The sequence below is a fragment of the Schistocerca piceifrons genome, chromosome 11, assembly GCF_021461385.2.
Source record: "Schistocerca piceifrons isolate TAMUIC-IGC-003096 chromosome 11, iqSchPice1.1, whole genome shotgun sequence".
Classification (NCBI taxonomy): domain Eukaryota; kingdom Metazoa; phylum Arthropoda; class Insecta; order Orthoptera; family Acrididae; genus Schistocerca; species Schistocerca piceifrons.
Genome location: NC_060148.1, coordinates 162,167,266 through 162,187,502, shown reverse-complemented (window position 1 = coordinate 162,187,502; position 20,237 = coordinate 162,167,266). Strand labels below are relative to the sequence as shown.

The 20,237-nt window shown below is 42.0% G+C and overlaps 1 protein-coding gene across 7 annotated transcripts in view; it reads right to left on the bottom strand.

Annotated features, from left to right (window-relative positions):
* Nucleotides 1–19,575, bottom strand: part of LOC124720333 (zinc finger protein 726-like) — a 326,530-nt gene extending 306,955 nt beyond the window's left edge. For 5 of the 7 annotated variants that reach the window (XM_047245645.1, XM_047245649.1, XM_047245644.1 and 2 more), the window contains exons 1-2: nt 19,492–19,575; nt 18,058–18,146 (exon numbers count right to left, since the gene is read on the bottom strand). In XM_047245645.1, coding sequence (XP_047101601.1) covers nt 18,058–18,129 — 72 coding nt within the window. In that variant the 5' untranslated portion in view covers nt 18,130–18,146; nt 19,492–19,575. Of the gene's footprint in view, nt 1–18,057; nt 18,147–19,058; nt 19,319–19,420 lie in introns of those variants that run through there. The other 2 variants (XM_047245646.1, XM_047245647.1) reach the window with 2 other exon arrangements.
* Between the last annotated feature and the right edge of the window lie 662 nt (nt 19,576–20,237).

The following is a 20,237-nucleotide window of genomic DNA, read 5'->3' as shown; positions in this document are numbered from 1 at the left end:
GCTGTTCGGATGGCAGACACAAGATTATCGGTGGTAGAGCGACCCTGGCGGAAGCTGTCCTGACATGGAGCCAACAAGCCACTTGACTCCAGGACCCGACCCAAGCCAACCTTCGACATACCATACGTACCAGCAGCTTATGAAGAATGTTGGTGAGGCTGATGGGCCGATAGCTATCCACATCAAGCGGGTTTTTACTGGTTTTGAGGACCGGACTGATGGTGCTCTCCTGCTACTGTGATTGAAAGACACTATCACACCAGAGCCTGACACTGGGGCAGTGACAGGAAGATGGGCAATTGGTCACTACCACACAGTTCATCATGTGCTCTCCAGTGGAGAGATGGGAGAAGTCCTGGGCTGCAAAATGATAAATCAATGGCCGAGTAAGTACCATGAGGCACACTGATGTGTGTGGTGGCCCCAGTATTTAAGAGGCAGAGGTCGAATTGCGACAGTAAAGTTTCGACATCTATGCCTCAGCCAGTAAGCATGGTACCACCCCATAAGGGGTTATGGGCATTAAAATCTCCCAGTCGTACAGAAGGTTTAGGAAGTTGATCAATCAGTGCGGCTAATACATTCAGGGGTACTGCACAGTCTGGAGGAAGATATACATTGCAGACAGTTATTTCCTGCAGCGCCCTTATTCTGACAGCCACAGCTTCTAGAGGGGTTTGAAGGGGCACATGTTCACTACAGACCGAGTTAAAGACATAAATGCAAACTCTACCTGACACTCGATTATAGTCAATACGGTTCCTGTAATATCCCTTACAGCCGCGGAGGACAGGGATCCACATTGCCGGGAACCAGGTTTTCTGGAGGACGATGCAGAAACCAGGTGTTAAGCTTAACAGAGTGTAGCTGCGCCAGGCGGTGGAAGAAACTGCCGCAATTCCACTGGAGGATGACATCGTGAGGCTGAGGAGGTATGGAACATTCAATGAGGCAGTTTACACCTCAGGGTCACCTGCTGCCACCGACTCATTGCCTAAGCAATCTATGTCCATTGTGTCTGAAGGTCTGGAGAGATCTGGGTGCTCAGCAGACGCCACAATCCCCACCTAATCCGCAGATGCAGAGATTGTACATAGTGGTGGAAAGGGTGCCACCACAATTCCCTTGGTCTTGGAAACTTCTTTTCGGATTCCTCTCACTGCTCTGTGTTTCCCTGGCTGGGAGGACTTCGCTGATTCAGTCTCCAAGACTGAGGATGAGCGTGAAGACCTATGACCAGCTGCTTTTCGTCTCTTCAGCCACTGGCGGGTGTCATCGTTCCCACTAGCAGAAACCTGAGAAGGGAGTGAGCCAAGGGACCCCTTCCTGGCAAGAGGAGCCAAAGAAGACTTACGCTTCCCCAGTGCAGAAGTGAGGATTGATACCCTGACAGTTGGGGGGTATTTCTCCTGAAGTAGGTGGTGAAGAAGCAACAGGGAGGGTAGTGCACCCCACCATCAAGGGGGGCAGGTGTAGCCTTCCGACTGACAAGCGACTAGAGTTGGCAGAGCTGATGAGGCTAGAATGGTTGTAGCGGCGGCGTAAGACGATGTCGTCTGTACAGGATGTAGGCATTCAAATTTCCTCTTGGCCTCGGTATAAGTCAGGAGAATCCTGCAGTCAGGTGAACAAGGTGAATGGTGCTCTCCGCAGTTGACACAGATGGGAGGCGGGGCACATGGAGTATTGGGGTGTGACGGGCGTCTGCAATCCCAACATGTGAGGCTGGAAGTACAGCAGGAAGCCAAACTTCCAGCATTTAAAGCACTGCTTTGGGGGGTGGATATAGGGCTTTATATCACAGCAATATACCATCACTTTGACCTTCTTGGGTAATGTATCACCCACAAAGGCTAAGATTAAGGCACCAATGGGCACCTGATTATCCCTCGAAACCCGGTGGACACGTTGAATGAAATGTACACCTCGCCACTAAATTGGCACGAAGCTCATTGTCAGACTGAAAAAGAATGTCTCTGAAATATGATACCCTGGACAATATTTAAGGTCTTATGGGGCGTGATGGTTACAGAAACATCCCCAGCTTGTCATAAACCAGAAACGCCCGTGACTAGGCAGACAATGCTGTTTTGATCAAGACTGACCCAGATCTCATTTTGGACAAGCCTCCCACCTCCCCAAACTTGTCCTCTAAATGCTCAACAAGAAACTGAGGCTTTGTGATTATGTAAGATTCCCCATCAGCTCTTGAGCACACAAGGTACCAGGGTGAATAAGAGCCACTGCCATCCTTAGCCTGATGTTCCTCCCATGATGTGGCCATGGAGGGGAATGATTTGGGGTTGTGATGAATTGAGCCCATAAACGGTTAGAGAGTTCTGGTGTTTGACCACCAACAAGAGATGATGTACTACACTTCATTGCATGTCATCTGCCCTGATGCCACCCACTCCTACCAGGGGCCCTCCCCACAGGTGCCACCCAGCCGCAGCAAAGGCCACCTGGCTGGATGGCCATTGCCAGGAGTCCCAATGCCCCAGGGTGATGGGCATCTACTCCTCGGCATACATAGGGAGTTAGCAACGCAGGCATCAGCAGAGCAATCCCTGTGTGGTCAGGGGACTACAACCAACAAGGTACATGGTGGCCCCACCACAACGGACTGGCTACCGTGCTGGGTATCACGTGCAACCAAGCAAACAAGTCCATTATCATCGTCAGTGTAGAGAACGATTCTGCACATTTGATTAAAAAAATATGCACCCAGGAGGGTGACATCGCTCAACAGTTGGAGAATGAGCAGAAGAGCAGATCCATGTCGACGAAGGATGCGATAGGTCTCAGCACATGATGCCTCATGTAAGACGCCCTTCCCCAATTGGCTCACTCTTCAAAAAAATTTTTAAAAATAGTGGGCAAACCTTACAGGGGATGATTGCATAAATGTAAAAATGTGTGAGGCTCCTTTTAGTTGCCTCTTACAACAGGCAGTAATACCTCAGGCCTATTCTAAGCCCCAGACCCACAAGGGGTGTTGTTCAATTCCCCTCGTTCAGCAGTGGATTCGATGATTTGGTAATCCTGAACACTATTTTAAGTGTGACCATGCTTAGCCTTAGACCAAGTTTTTGAAGAGTCCACTGATCTACACAACTACTGTGGTCATGTGGCTGTATTAAGTGTGAATGACAGTGGAATTTAGGTGCTCCCTTAGTATGGTCCAATTTTGTACAGTTTGGTACACTTTGTCTTGGACTTTCACTCAGTGTGTGCTCATCATATTGTGGGTGTTTAAATTGACTCAGTACATCAGCTTCATGGAATGCACCACTGCCAGCTACCCTTGGACCGCTTTCACTGAAGTTATGTAAATTATTGTTTGAAATTTGTATTAGCATTTTGTAAATTTTGGTGTTTGGGGGTTTGTTGGGTCGAGTGCTCTTCTTGTACACTGTGTCGAGCCCTATTAGGATGGCCACATGCTGATTGGCTCTATGTCAATCACATGTCATATTCAGATGTCCAGCCTTGTGAAAGGTTGAGGTTCACGGGCTGGAAAAAGCAAAAGTGCGTAAAACTATCAAGTGTTACTGAGCTCTGAAGGATTTTTTGTGTTCGTTCACTAGCCATTTGTGAGATGGAGAGTGAAAGAAATTTATTCTGCCTCACGGCTAGTTACTGCTTACTAGATTTAATTGTCCAACTGTTTGATATTTTAAAGTTGTCATGGGGTGACCTTTCCCCACCTTTTACTTACTTATTTCTACAAATTGGTTCAGGGTACTAATTACCGGTTCTCCTTTTTAAATGGTGTTCTGAACTGCTATGCATGCACATTCACTTACTATGTCACTTACACATTTTCTGTGGTATACCTTAATAGAATTTTCACTGTGCCTGAAGCCATTTATATCAATCTGTGAACTCATTCTATTATTAATTACTTACCTGCTCATTGGGGTAAGATTTAAGGACAATTGTTCTGTCAGCATGAAGGCAGCTCCAGAAATCAGTGCACTTGTTTACTTTTTCAAATTATCTAGGTATTTTAAGAATTTTCTTTTTCTAGTGGTCCTGAGGCAGCTATAAACTGCTCTGTCTTCCTGTATAGCTATTCAGTTTTTACCTCTGAGATGAATTAGGCTTCTCTGTTGTCTTAAAGAGCCATCTGTTTCCAAATAGTTATTTGTTCATTTGTTGAAGCATTTTCTCAGTTGCAGTTTGTGAAGGTGGAAATTTTGAATCTAAAATCTAAGAACTGAAGCCAGCCACTGCTTTTGTCTTTCACTGTCACTTAACTAAGGTGTGTAATGTCTTAAACTCGAAAAGTTCAGAGTGTTGTTTGTAACCCTGCTAATGCATCTGATTTTAGTTATTTTTCTTAAATAAATATGTTTCAATGAACAATGGTGACTCATGTGAACCCCAGTCTCTCCAGTCCTCCTCCCACTTAATTTCCCTTTTCCTGCTGGATGTTTGGTTGGTAACAGAGGATGGTTATTTTCCTGGAAGGAAAGGGGGGAGGAGGCAAGGTATTCTCACACTCCAGAATGAGATTATCACTCTGCAGCGGAGTGTGCACTGATATGAAACTTCCTGGCAGATTAAAACTGTGTGCCCGACCGAGACTCGAACTCGGGACCTTTGCCTTTCGCGGGCAAGTGCTCTACCATCTGAGCTACCGAAGCATGACACACACCTGGTCTCACAGCTTTACTTCTGCCAGTATCTCGTCTCCTACCTTCCAAACTTTACAGAAGCTCTCCTGCAAACCTTGCAGAACTAGCACTCCTGAAAGAAAGGATATTGTGGAGACGAGATACTGGCAGAAGTAAAGCTGTGAGACCGGGTATGAGTCATGCTTCGGTAGCTCAGATGGTAGAGCACTTGCCCGCGAAAGGCAAAGGTCCTGAGTTCGAGTCTCGGTCGGGCACACAGTTTTAATCTGCCGGGAGTTTCATATCAGCGCACACTCCACTGCAGAGTGAAAATCTCAGTCTGGAAACATCCCCCAGGCTGTGGCTAAGCCATATCTCCGCAATATCCTTTCTTTCAGGAGTGCTAGTTCTGCAAGGTTCACAGGAGAGCTTCTGTAAAGTTTGGAAGGTAGGAGATGAGATACTGGCAGAAGTAAGGCTGTGAGACCGGACGTGAGTCGTGCTTCGGTAGCTCAGATGGTAGAGCACTTGCCCGCAAAAGGCAAAGGTCCCGAGTTCGAGTCTCAGTCGGGCACACAGTTTCAATCTGCCAGGAAGTTTCATATCCTCATACTGTCATTCACAATGAGGTGTGTGTGTGTGTGTGTGTAGGTATCCACTGCTAAACATGGGGTCCAATGACTGTCCCAATTTGTCCTTATTGAAGAAGCAACAGTTGATCTACGAATTAAAAGTGTGTCAGCTGCCATGTAAGGGCAGTGTTGCCTAACTTGTGGCTCATCTGCATGCCAGTGTGGACTACCCCTTGGTGATTAGTACGAACTGCATCAGGGCGGTAGGTGTTGCACATCCTGACTGAGCTCTGGCCATGACAACCTTGTGTCAGGAGGTAGAGTGTTTAGAAAGTAGTCAGCGCAACCATAAGCAAATACGCGCAATTCAGACAGAATTGATTCATTGGGCTAATCACTTGTGGGGTATTTCACGACGTAGTCTATTCTGAGCAGGTTAGATTAGCTCTGCAATTACAGGGGCAGGTGATGACTTGCAAAGTGGTGTCAGCCACCTTGATTTAGAGAAATTAGGTGCAATAGGTAGTGAGCAAGATTCTCCCACCAACAGATAACTGCTGGAAGCAGTAGCAATACTACAAACACCTTCAAGGACCAGAGGGGAATTCATTTGGAAAATTACCTTACCAAATAATGTTACTGCTTCAAACTATAATAGAACTTTAAAATTAGAATTTAAGACAGGTGAAATCCATTCTGTGGATCATGGTCTAATTTATGTTTCATGCTGATGATTTTGCTATCTCCAATAATGTTGTTCATTCGTTGTACCCCGTGTGTTAAGCTGTGTTTTCAGTCGAATTTTACACAGAAGTACAGGATTGAGGAATCCTGGAAATCAATTATTGGGTTGAAATTATCTCATATTAAGAGGCTGCTCAAGCATAAACATTTGGTAAGTGCAGTTTTCTAATGAACCTTTTCCTATGTACATAGGTGAATATGTATGGCCATTCCAGCCTTGGAATGGCAAGTCACAGAGATACAAATACTCAATAATATATTAGAGAAAATGCAGCCACATGGCTTACGTTCGATACGTTCGATCATAAATGCACATCTTTTACTGGATTAGAGGCTTTGGTGTCCGCTACAGATGCCAGAGTTTCGTGCACCAGTAGTGATGGGGGTTTCAGCATCATTATCAAGATGGGGATCGAGATTCCAGGCAATTTAAAAGGGGACCACCCAGAAGGAACAAGCATAGGATGTGTTTCCAGTGTAACAAAGAGGGGCATCTTGTATGGCAATTTCCAGTTCCATGGAAGGAGAGTCAAACAGCTGGTGTCACAAGGAATAGAAGAGGCATGATAGTGTTCTACTACCGGAGTGCTGTGTCTATGTCAAGTCTGAGGTATGGAAACCACTGCCTTACCTTTGGGAACAACTTAACTAGGAACCAGTGTGCACCCTCCTCAACTATGGTAGTTCAGTTTGTCGTCTAGATTATCTGTGGTATTTGGAGTTCTGCCATACCTGTGAATTACCTTGTTTGCATCCATCCTCCAAATGTCAAGCTTTCACTGGGCAGATGTTGCCTCTGGTTGTCAAAACTGAGTATTGGAAAATTTTGTTGGCCTGTGAAGTAGGAAGTAATTAAAAATCTTTCAGTGAATTTAATTTTGGGGTGTGTTTTTGTAAGTGGCAATGGGTTGGCATTAGATTGTCAAGGCAGGGTTGTTTATTTGAAATTTAACCCAGCTGAAAAACTCATGTTGTGCTCCTGTCAGGTTGCCACTGGAATTCATAGCGTTACCGCAACGTTCGCCATTTGGGCTCAGTCACCTTGGTCTAGTAGAGGTGAAGCAGGTACTGGAAGTTCTTGATTGTTTAGTGCAGATGTTAACTAACAGACTGGACATCACCAATAAAATCCAGTACAAGATTCGCCTTACAAATGACATTCCAGAGAGGTACAATCTTTACAACTTTCTCTATCAAAGATGAAATGTATATGTGCTTTGATTAATAATACATTGTTCGATGGGGTCATCGAGCCCTCAACCTCAGCCTATGCTTCTCCCATATTCTCAATACCTATGGGCAGCAGAGCAGTGTTTCATCCAGTTGTGGATTATCGTGCAGTTAATGAGAAGGTAGTTTTGGAATCTGTCACTTCCAAATCTACCTAATTTTTTTTCTTCATTGAGTGAGGCTCAGTATTTTACTGTCCTGGATCTCAATCAAGCATATTATCAGATCACGCTAACAGAGGATTCCAAGCATAGTACTGCCTTCTGTACAGACTGGAACCTCTACGATTTTAACAGGGTGGCCTTTGGTTTGTCAGTGGCAGCTGCCATTCTGTCTTGCCTTCTAGATTGTGTTTTGGGTGATTTCAAGTGTGTCTATAATTACCTATATGGCATTGTTATTTGTAGTGCTAGTCTGTCTGGACAGCTGCAACTTTTTGCAGACCTGGTTTACCAGAGGGAGGTGGGACTTGATGTGAAACCATCGAAAATCACACTGGTACATAGGTTTCATTCTCGGGACATCTTAGTTCCACTGATTGCATTAGAATTGACCAGGAGTATACTGGTGATTTGTGAAAATTTACAGTTCCTAGAAATAAGAAAGGTGTGGCACTGTTCATAGACACGGCAAATGCCTTAACGATTCAAGAAATTTCAAATGAGATGAAAGTCATCAGGAATCTTTTGAAGGCATTAAGGTGGCGCTTACTAAAAAACTAATATTAGCCATACCCAACTTTGAGCTCCTCTTGTTCTTGCAGATGGACGCCTGTAATTCTTCTGGAACAGAAAGTGGCAGCTGGCCTCCTGCAGGAACAGAATGAGATGGGTCTGTGGCAGGCTGATGCTCTATAGCCTACACACCTTAAAACTTTCACCTGTGGAGATGAAATATTTTATGTTTGAATAGGAAGCCTTGGCAGTTCTGTTTTCCCTTGACAAATTCAGATTTTATTTTGAACACCGAGACTTTTGTTTAGAGACTGACACTCAGCCTCTTAGTTAGGTTTTGGCTCATTACTTCTGTAACACCCTCTTGGGCAGTCATTTGGGCATTTATACAACTGTTAAGATCAGACAACACATCGCCTGGTCCTCCCTGTATAACAAAGACTGGAGGTTGGTGGGGGTGAAGATCGTTCAACATGTCACCTGGTTTTCCCTGTATAAGGACATCCAGAATTTGGTTGGGGGAGTGTGAGCTGTAAGGGAGCTGAGCCCAACCCGAATTCTCCCATGGGGCATTTAGAGTCTACACATGAGAAACACCTGATGCATAAATTTTTTATTGATTATATAGGACCACTTCCACATGTGTGGGTGTTAGGCACCTATTAGTTGTTATGAACAACTTCTCTTTTTTTTCTCATTCCAAGCAGAAGGGTGACTATTCTGGTAATTATCCATGCAACAATCATGGACTAAATAGTTCAGTGCAAAAGTTGGGGACAGTGTTAGTCCAAAATCCTAATATTGCTCAAAAAGCAGAGTTAAGGTTCGCTAGCAAGCTGGCTCCTCAATTCTCTGTACCCTATGAGATTGCCAGGGTGGTGAGCCAGGCAAACCAGCTGGTTCTGAATTTCTGCACAAGTAAAGACTCACGTGTGCTTATTACGCAGGTGAAGGAGAGTCACATGTAAAGGGCTTTTTAATGGCGGGGCAGGGGGAATTTGGTTTGGCGGGGGATGTTAAGATATGGTGGGGTCCGTCTCTGAATTCCAGCCCCATGTGCCAGCCAGATGTCACATCTCACAGCTCGGAGCTCATGGCACCAGTGGTGTTGTGGAGCCACACTGGGTGGCAAGGAAAAGCAATGCATTTCACAGGCAGTCGGTGTCTTGAAGCTGGACTGGAGGGTGAGCCATGCAGGGCTCATGGGCGGCATGTGCTGTTTGGCCGAATTTTATGTGCCACTATCATTATCACCATCACTACACTAAAACAATCTTCTTTCAATTATGGTAAGTGCCATAGTCTGATCCGCCCCAACGTTATGATCACCACTCTAAAAGCTGGTATGTCCACCTTTGGCACAGATAACAGCAGGAAGACATTGTGCCATGGAAGCAATTAGGCCTTGGTAGATCATTTGAGGTAGTTGGCACACGTTATGTTAAATCACATCCCAGATGTGTTCGATCAGGTTCAGAGCTGGCAAATTGGGTGACCATCGTATCAATTGGAACTCACCACTGTGTTCCTCAAACCATTCCACCACACTCATGGCCTTGTGAAATGGTGCATAATTTTGATGAAAAATGCCACTGCCATTGCAAAATATGATCATCATGAAGAGGTGGACCTAACATGAACCATGGATCTTGTCACTGGTTGGGAGGCTTGTGTGGCTCAGCAACACAGACAGCTGTAACAAAGGTGAAACTGCAACGGACGAGTATCTGCTGGGAGGCCAGACAAACATGTGGTTGCTGAAGGATGGGCAGCAGCCTTTTCAGTAGTTGCAGGGGCAACTTTCAGGATGAATGATTAATTTGGCCTTGTAACATTAACCAGAATGGTGTTGCAGTGCTGATAGTGCAAGCAGGTGAAAGCAAGGGGAAACTACAGCTTTGTGATTAAATGGTGAAGGCGTCCTCTTGGGTAAAATATTCTGGAGGTAAAATAGTCCCCCATTCAAATCTCCAGGTGGTGATAACTCGGGACCAAGTTGTTATCAGGAGAAAGAAAACTGGCATTCTACAGATTGGTGCATGGAATGTCAGATCTCTTAATTCGGCAGGTAGGTTAGAAAATTTAAAAAGGGAAATGGATAGGTTAAAGCTAGATATAGTGGGAATTAGTGAAGTTCAACAGCATGAGGAACAAGACTTCTCGTCAAATAAATACAGAATTATAAATAAAAATGAAATAGGGGTGATGGAGGTGTAGGTTTAATAATGGATAAAAGAAAAGGAGTGTGGGTAAGCTTCTACAAACAGCATAGCGAATGCATTATTGTAGTCAAGATGAACATGAAGCCCATGCCTACCACAGTAGTACAAATTTATATGCCAACTAGTTCCATGGATAATGAAACAATAGAAGGAATGTATGATGAGATAAACAAAATTATTTAGATAGTGAAGGGAGACAAAAATTTAATAGTCATGGGGGAGTGGAATTCAATAGTTGGAAAATAGAAGGAAAAGTAGTAGGTGAATATGGAATGTGGGTAAGGAATGAAAGAGGAAGCCGTCTGATAGAATTTTGCACAGAACATAACTTCATCATACACTGTGCTCGAAAGTATCCACACACCCCAAAAAACATTAGTTTCTCATATAGATGCATTGTGCTGCCACCTACTGCAAGGTACTCCACATCAGCGACCTATGTAGTCATGAAAGAGCAGAATGGGGTGCTCCGCGTAACTCATGGACTTCGAATGTGGTCATGTGATAGGGTGTCACTTGTGTAATACATCTGTATGTGAGATTTACACACTCCTAAACATCCCTTGGTCCACTGTTTCCAATGTGATAGTGATGTTGAAACATGGAGGGACATGTACAGCACAAAAGCAAATAGGGCGATCTCGTCTGTCGACTGACCGATACTGCCGACACTTAAAGAGGGTTGTAATGTGTAATAGGCAGACATCTATCCAGACCAATGGACAGGCATTGCACACTGCATCAGGATCAACTGCAAGTACTATGACAGGCAAGTGGTGAGAAAACTTGGATTTCATGGTCGAGCAGCTACTCAATTTGTTAGAGGAGCTTGAAATTTATAAAGCAAAAAACAGAGAACCAACTAAACTGCTTAACTGGCAAAATGATTGTGCCCAGTGCCTACTTTGCTTTACTTAACAATGTTTTACTCTAACCACTGCACGCCTCTGTTACATATGGTGTGTTGATAAGTTCACCTAGTATTGAGTGCATCACATATTTACTTAGTTTTCATATGTTTTACGCATGACTCTAGTATCTTCTTGTTCCTTCCCTATTCATTTCATAGCCTGCATTAATCAGATAGTGTGGATCATCCACTGTTACAGAATTTTATCATTATTTTCTTGCAACGGAGTGCCATAGGGTACGAAGGGCCCTCTGCCGATCATGTTCCTCCAACCAGTTCCCACCCGTGCGGAATACTGGCGTTAGCGCTAACAGAGGGCACTAATTATGTGCAGCACTATGTTTACTTTCATTTGTGGCTCCTTTAGCAATTTGTTTTATGGTTGTTTAATATTACCAGGTGCACTCTCACTGGTGTTCAATATTAACGTCATTATCTAGAATATTGGCACTTGAGCACATGTCAACCACTGTTCCTTAACTCTTCCTCTTTTTAACAATATTACTTATGTCATTTTTTTACTGCTTTTTATTACTGTAATGCCTTTTATACATTATAAGCTTATTACAGACTTCCCTCTTTATTTCTGCTGTTTCAATTAATTATTGAAAACTACTGTATGCCGACATTAGTGACATCTGGTGACCTTACAACACAAACATCTTGTGGCTACTGTACAGCAGCTTGTTTTAAACAGTAGCACTACTGACAACATGACTCGTGCATGTGATGTTATTTGTATGTATTTGATGATGCTGGTGCTGATTCCACATTTAACATTTGACGATGTCACTATGGCTGCAGTACATTAGGACTTTGTTTTTATGAAACAGGTATGCCTCTTCATATTTAAAATGCAGAAATATGTCAGTAGTACTTTTCATTATGGTCTTTTTATTGTTTTTTAAGCTGTAGACAATCTGCGAGTATTTATGTTTTTCCCATTTTGTGCTGCAGATCTGATGATGGTCATTATAGACCGAAACCGGTAATCTGTTAACAAAACATTTGTGACCACAGATGTAAATTAAAGGAAACTTAGCCTAACTTGGTTTCGTGTTTTTCATGGAGGGGCTTGCACCGCCTATTGTTTTGTGCGGCACTATCACAGCACAACGCCTACATTGATGTTTTAAGCACCTTCTTGCTCCCAACTGTTGAAGAGCAATTTGGGGACAGCAATTGTACCTTTCAACACAATCGATCACCTATTCATGATGCACGGCCTGTGGTGGAGTCGTTACATGACAATAACATTCCTGTAATGAAGTGGCCTTCATGGAGTCCTGACCCGAATCCTATACGACATCCTTGGGAAGTTTTGGAATGCCGATGTTGTGCCAAGCCTCACTGACCAACATTGATACCTCTTCTCAGTGCAGCATTCTGTGAAAAATTGGCTGCCATTACCCAAGAAACATTCCAGCACCTGACTGAACATATGCCCACAAACGTAGACACTGTCATCAATGCAAAGGGTGGACGAACATCATATTGAATTCCAGCATTACCGATGGAGGGCACCACGAAATTTTCAGTCATTTTCAGCCTGGGGTCCAGATACTTTTGATCACATAGTGTAGCTAACACTTCGTTAAAGAATCATGACAGAAGGTTGAACACATGGAAGAGGTCTTGAGACACTGGAAGGTTTTAGATAGATTATGCATTGGTAAGACAGAGATTTAGGAATCAGGTTTTAAACTGTAAGACATTTCCAGGGGCAGATGTGGACTCCGACCGCAATTCATTGGTTGTGAACTGTATATTGAAACTGAAGGAACTGCAAAATGGTAGGAATTTTAGGAGATGGGATCTGGATAAACTAAAAGAATCAGAGGCTGTGCAGAGTTTCAGAGGGCATTAGGACACCATTGACAGGAATATGGGAAAGAGATACAGTAGAAGAGGAAAGGGTAGCTTTGAGAGATGAAATAGTGAAGGCAGCAGACGATCAAGTAGGTAAAAGACGAGGGCTAGTAGAAATCCTTGGGTAACAGAAGAGAGATGGAATTTAATTGATGAAAGGGGAAAATATAAAAATGCAGTAAATGAAGCAGCCAGAAAGGAATATGAACATCTCAAAAATGATATCGACAGGAAATGCAAAATGGCAAAACAGGGATGGGTACAGAGCAAATTTAAGGATGTGGAGTCCATATGACTAGGGGCAAAATAGATACTGCCTACAGGAAAATTGAAGAGACCTTTGGAGAAAAGAGAACCACGTAAGAGTATCAAGAGCTCAGGTGGAAAACCAGTTCCAAGCAAAGAAGGGAAGGCAAAAAGCTGAAAGGAGTATATAGAAGGTCTCTACAAGGACAATGTACTTATAGGCAATATTATGGAAATGGAAGAGGACGTAGATGAGGATGAAATGGGAAATATGATCCTGCGTGATGAGTTTGACAGAGCACTAAAAGACCTAAATTGAAACAAGGCCCTGGGAGTAGACAGCATCCATTAGAACTACTGATAGCCTTGGGAGAGCCAGCCTTGACAAAACTCTACCATCTGGTGAGCAAGATGTAGGAGACAAACGAAATACCATCAGACTTCAAGAAGAATATAATAATTCCAATCCCAAAGGGCACAGGTGCTGACAGGTCCGAAAATTACCAAACTATCAGTTTAATAAGTCACAGGTGCAAAACACTAACACGAATTCTTTGCAGACAAATGAAAAAACCAGTAGATGCAGACCTCGGGGAAGATAAGTTTGGATTTCATAGAAATTTCGGAAAACTTGAGGCAATATTTACTTACATTTTCAGCATTTGTAGACTTAGAAAAAGCTTTTGACAATATTGAATGGAATACTGTCTTCCAAATTCCAAAGGTGGCACTCATCGAATGCAGGGAGCAGAAGGCTATTTATAATTTGTATGGCAGAGTCGAGGGGCATGTAAGGGTAGCAGTGGTTGGGAAGGGAGTGAGACAGGGTTGTAGCCTATCCCTGATGTTGTTTAATCTGTATCTTGAGCAAGCAGTAAAGGAAACAAAAGAAAAATTTGAAGTAGGAATTAAAATCCAAGGGGAAGAAATAAAAACTTCGAGGTTTGCGGAGGACGTAATTCTGTCAGTCAGCAAAGGACCTGCAAGAGCACTTGAACATAATGGACGGTGTCTTGGAAGGAGGATATAAGATGAACATCAACTAAAGCAAAGTGAGGATGATGGAACGTAGTCAAATTAAATCAGATGATGCTTACGGAATTAGATTAGGAAACGAGACACTTAAAAGTAGTGGATGAGTTTCACTGTCTGGGGGGCAAAATAACTGATGATGGTCGTAGCAGAGAGGATATAAAATGTAGATTGGCAATGCCAAGAGAAGCCTTTCTGTCCAAGAGATATATATTAACATGGAGTATAAACGTATGGGTCAGGAAGTCTTTTCAGAAAGTATTTGTATGGAGTGTATCCATGTATGGAATTGAAACATGGATAATAAAGTGTTTAGACAAGAAGAGAAGCTTCCGAAACATGGTGCTACAGAAGAACGCTGAAGATCAGATGGGTAGATCATGTAATTAATGAGGTGGTACCGAATAGAATTGGGGAGGAGAGCAATTTGTGGCACAACTTTACTAGAAGAAGGGATCAGTTGCGAGGACATGTAATGAGGTTGCAAAGGATCACCAATTTAGTATTGAAGGTAAGTTCGGAGGGTAAAAATCATAGTGGGAGACCAAGGCATGAATACACTAAACAGATTCAGGAGGATGTGGGTTGCAGCAGTTACTCAGAGATGAAGAAGCTTGCACAGGATAGAGTAGCATGGAGAGCTGCATTAAACCAGTCTCAGGACTGAAGATCGCAATGACAACGTAAGAGGTGGATGTGGTTTGCAACCAGTTCACAATACTCCTTTTCTAACATAGTGCCTTGTACGAGCTCCAGTGAACCCATGGGTGCCCACATGGTCTTTTCCTGGAGTATAATGGAGGTCCTGCCAGTACAGGAGTAAAGGAACCGTACCCTCACAAAGGCAGGACCATGCAGTGGTCTGCCATTGTGCCAAATCCAGCACCAATAGTTACCTGTCTATTTCAGTTGAAGTTGTTGATGTCATGGCATTAACACTGGCACATTCGTGGGTCATCAGCTAAACAGACTCATCATTATGAGTGTTTTGAGCATTGTGCATTCAGACACACTTGTACTCTGCCAAGCATTAAAGTCTGATGTTAGTTACACCATAGTTTGCTGCCTGTCTTGTTTTAACAGTCTGCCCAACCTATGATGTCTACCATCTGTCATGACAGGTGCTTGCCCAACCCCATAATGTCTGGGCATGGTTTAACCTTTATTTCACCCTGTGTTGAAGACAACTGCGACAACACTCCTCAAACAGCCAACAAGCTGTGCAGCTTCCAAAATGCTCCTGCCAAGCCTTCCAGCCATCAAAATCTGCTCTCGGTCAGACTAAGATAGATTGTGCGCAGTCCCTATTTTACACCCGGTCAGCATGCTCATTGATAATCCATGCACCGTGCGTGTCTGACTAGAAGACAAGGTTAGGTGCTATTGCCTGGATGAGTTTATATTGATAGCAAATCGGTGGTCACAATGTTTTGGCTGATGTGTATATGGATTTAGTATTATGACTTCCAAATGGAGGCTGGGCAATGCCAAGGGAACCATTCTGCAACATTCGAGGCAATTGTGAAATGCATCAACTTATTACAAGGGCCTATCAGAAAATAATGCCTCCAAAGTTTTTATTCTGTTCTTTATATCAGTTAAAGTATTACTTGTCACGCATATTACTCTGTTGATGTTTCCACTTTTCTGAGAATATGCAGGACCCTCTCGCTGGAGAGTTTTGAATTACAGTGTGTAAGATGGGTGTGTTATTTAACCATGTCGACATGTGAGAAAACCTTCAGAAAACAGAGCACTGATTCAAATAGTTCACACACACATGGGGCACCCTTTCCTTCAGCATGACAACGCCGGACTATACACAACCTGCAAGTGACACCCTTGATTCATTATTATTGATCATCCACCATAGTGTCCTGGCTTGATTCAATGAATTTTCAACTGTTTCCAAAACCTAAAGAACACCTTCAAGGATAATAGTGATGAATTGCTGTGAGCAGAGGTGAGGCTGTGGAGCTACCAAGAAAATCAAACATTCTACAGTAATGACACCAACAACCTGGTGTCTCATTGAGAGAAAGGGTTCAGTGCCAGGGTGACTATGTTTGATATAAACATACAAACACGAAGAATAAATATGTTAAATGTTAAGTTTGTTTTAATTAAAATGCTTCAATAATTTTCAAATAAAAATTTTGAGCCAATACTTTCCAGCATGTCCTCATGCCCAAACTATACACAATCAAAAATTAAGTTTTAATTAATTTGGCAAAGGTGGCTTTCCATTGAGATAATGTCTACATGCATCTGTTAAGATCATATGGAAGTTCAGTCCATCAACTAACTCAGCACACATTGTAAGAGAAGACTTATTGTGGGTAAAGGTTACAGTCTAGGCACCATTTGGATTTTTTAGTAAACATTAGGCTGTGCTGCTGGTCAATTTGCTACATCCTTTATTTGACTTTCACATTTCTAGGCTTTGTCAGCTCGCACCCACATTGCCACCTTTCAACCTAGGCTAGGCCTTGAGCTGCACTATGGGTCAGTCACCACAACCAATATTTCGAGGGGGGGCTAGAACCCCATTTTAACCTTGTAGCCTTTGAATAGTTCTGTGGTTCAGGTCCAAGGTGAATGATTCTTCAAATTGCTTTTCATTCACATGCTGTGTGTTGTGCATACATATCATTCTATATGTCGAACACTCATTATGTGGGGGGTAAAACCCAAAGCCTGAACTATGTTGGGTCTAACCACTCTTACTGTATTTAATAAAATTTAGTAAATTTACTTTCTTATCATTTCCTCACAGTGATAGTTTAGGTCTACTGCACTGATACTTCTCATCAAATGAATTGCCTCACATAGTTTGTACGAACTATAATAAAACACTCACATATATTCAAATACAAATGCTGCATTAATGCTATCACAGTACTTCTGCAGTTGCACCCAAGATGGATGTTGAAACAGACTTGTTCAGCACAGATAGTTGACAAGTAGTTTGTGTGATTGTGTCAGGACCCTCAGTTCTGGTTGGCAGAATAAAAATATTAGTGGGACCAAGTGAATTTGTTTGCCTGCTGATAGCCAAATACCCTACGAACAGTTGCACTACATCAGATTTTAAGTGACATGTATATGTAAGATTATTGACAGCAGTAACTGCAACATTCTGCCAGTTTCACAAGCAATGTGTGTAACAATGTGCAGCAAATGTAGAAAGTCATTATGAACAAACCTATCAATATTTAATATGTAACCCCACGGCTTCATCAAAACTGCTGCCAACATACAAATTCATTCTGCACCTACCGGCTGTGTACCAATTTACACTTCCAGGTGATATTTGTCTGAAATTTAACTTTAGTGTTGACAGTTCTACTTACACTTTGTTCACATATTCAAAGTTAATAGTAATATTCAATGTTAATAGACTACAAAACATACTTCTCAGGTTGGTGACCATGCAAATGTCACTTTAAAGTTATTTACAATTAGGCCTAACTTATTGTACGTCATCAATAAATAAATGACAATTCTCACTCCACACCACAATACACTGCAATAATGCATTAACTGCAGCCATACCATCTATAGATGTAATGGCACTTAACATTCACTATAGTCAGTTATTCTTAAGCTGCACATTAAGGTTGTCATTTAAACGAAGTGTATCAGAGCAGAATATACCCACTTTATGGCAACCACCTTATCAGTGTAACTGGATTGTGCATTAAGGTTTTCCATGTTTACTGAACATTAAATTGAAACTCTTGCTCAATTCTATCTGAGGTTTAATACAAGGCTGATTTCAAACTGTGCAACATGTCATATTTAAGACTGAATGTTCATCAGTTTTTTAGTAAACACAATTACTCATGTTTCCAGCAATATGACATGAATTGTATGTATTCACACACTATACACACAAATTAATGAAACACAGTTAAGAAATACGAGTAAGCTACTCACCAGGGAGTGTAACTCAGTTTTTACTTCATCTGTTTCCTCTTTTTTTATCCACATAGTTGGGTCCTGGTCCATGGCTTCAGTTCTACAGTCTGAAAAAGAAAAGCAATCAGATAAGAATAGGTGCACTCTGTTTCCATTTTTACCATGAGGTATTGCTCAAAGGCAGTATTTTCACTCATCTACTGGGTGAGAACAATCATAAAATAACATGCACTGGAAATGGAGTATTTACAGTTGCTACTGCTTCTTTGTAACACTGGCTTATAGATACTGTCCTATGTGGCAATTTTGGAAGATGTGTATTTTCTTGTGCATGCACATTACAAACAATTCAAGCAGTCAATAGATCGAAGAGAAAATACTGGATAACACCAAATATTTCATTCTACACTTTGTTTGTTGTGTTAATTTCAGTCCAATAGGGACATGATGAAAATCTGGACATACAGATTGTTTGTTTATCAATGAATATGCATATTCAACATAGGTATTACTGAAACTTTCTCCATCTGTATTCATTCACCGTTGTATAATCAATTTACCATAAGCATCATCATTTTGGAATCTTAACCTGCTTTTAAGGAAAACCATAAAAATGTAACGTAGATTGCACACTGCAATGCGGAAGCTCTCATTCTTGATTACCATCAAGATTAAACACTGGTGAGTTTTTTTTCTTACGAAACTGGTTTACTGAAACTACTTCCTACTAACTGTAACTATGATGAGTTATCTACTGAGTTCTGATGACATGCAATGCTTTATGTTTGACGAATTACAGTTAATTTGTACCTCTTATTTCGCCAGTTCCTAAATTAAAGTATTCTTATACAGAAGTCCATTAAAACCTACACATTCCAACAAACTGGTATTTACACATGATTAGACGAATACAACGACACGAATAATCAAAGCACAGTGAAGACTAACAAAATTCAACATAATTACATCATTTCCTTTCATGCGAACTTGCTCAAACCACGAATTAAAAAAATGCTTACGTTAGCACTACAATCTGGCGCCGCTCTATGTCTACATCAGATCACAGAAATTATCATCACGAAAATTATTACACTTAAAATAACCGCAATAACATAGCGAATGTTTGAACTTCACTGTCCGCCTTTTCCCGTCAGTCACGAAATACATGACGGAAATCCCTGCATAGGCAAACTGCTCCTGACAACACGTCATAATCTCAACCGTTTATTTTATGAAAATACACGTAGCGACTTTACCGGACAGGCCAAAAATAGCAACCACTAATAAATCAGGTATTTGGCTGTTATGAACATAACCTGAAAAATTACAACATTCACACGCCGTCAACAACTCAGTTGTTATTGTAATATAAATGAAATACCGTGTTAATTTACTTCCGAAACAATTTTTTCACTTATTCTTGTTTGCAATTTATAAACGCTTATAAATTACCACGAGAATGTCACACACAAATTTCCGCAAAATCACGAGGTTGCAGCTGGATACACACTGACAAGGTTGCTACACTGACACCAGCTAAACCAAAGAACTTACACCAAGCCGAAGCTCTATGCCGTGGGCTATGAGACAAGCAGTATGGTAGAAAGGGAAAGATAAAATGCGAAAATTAAATTCCATAGGATATTCTATCCCTTTGGTAAACCCTTATCTCTATTTTAGTACAACAACGAGATAACGTAAAATAGTTGTTATTGAAGGAATGCGTTTGAAAGTTTTTGGAATTTTTAATCTTCACTGTACTGTATGGGAAGCACTATTCTGAACAGGGACATCACATCGTCGTAACTTTCCTTTGTTACAGGCAGGACGGGCATGCACAAAGTGCTTGACAGTGAGAACTTGTTGATTTTTCTTGTTTTCTTATTAGAGTTATGAGCTCTAAACTCTTCTTCAAAGTTTTCTTTAAATCGCGTAACAAATGGACGCTGATTTACGACATTCCCATCCGAAGAAGGAAGGAAGATTAGATTTAACGTCCCATCGACATCAAGGTCATTAGAGACAGTGAACAAGCTCGGATTGTGTTAAGGATGGGGAAGGAAATCGGCCGTGCCGTTTGAAATGGAACACTCCAGCTTTTGCTTGGAGCGATTTAGGGAAGTCACGGAAAACCTTAATCTCTGTTCTCAGATACTGGTCTGCATCGTCGTTCTCCCAATTGCGAGTCCAGTGTGCTA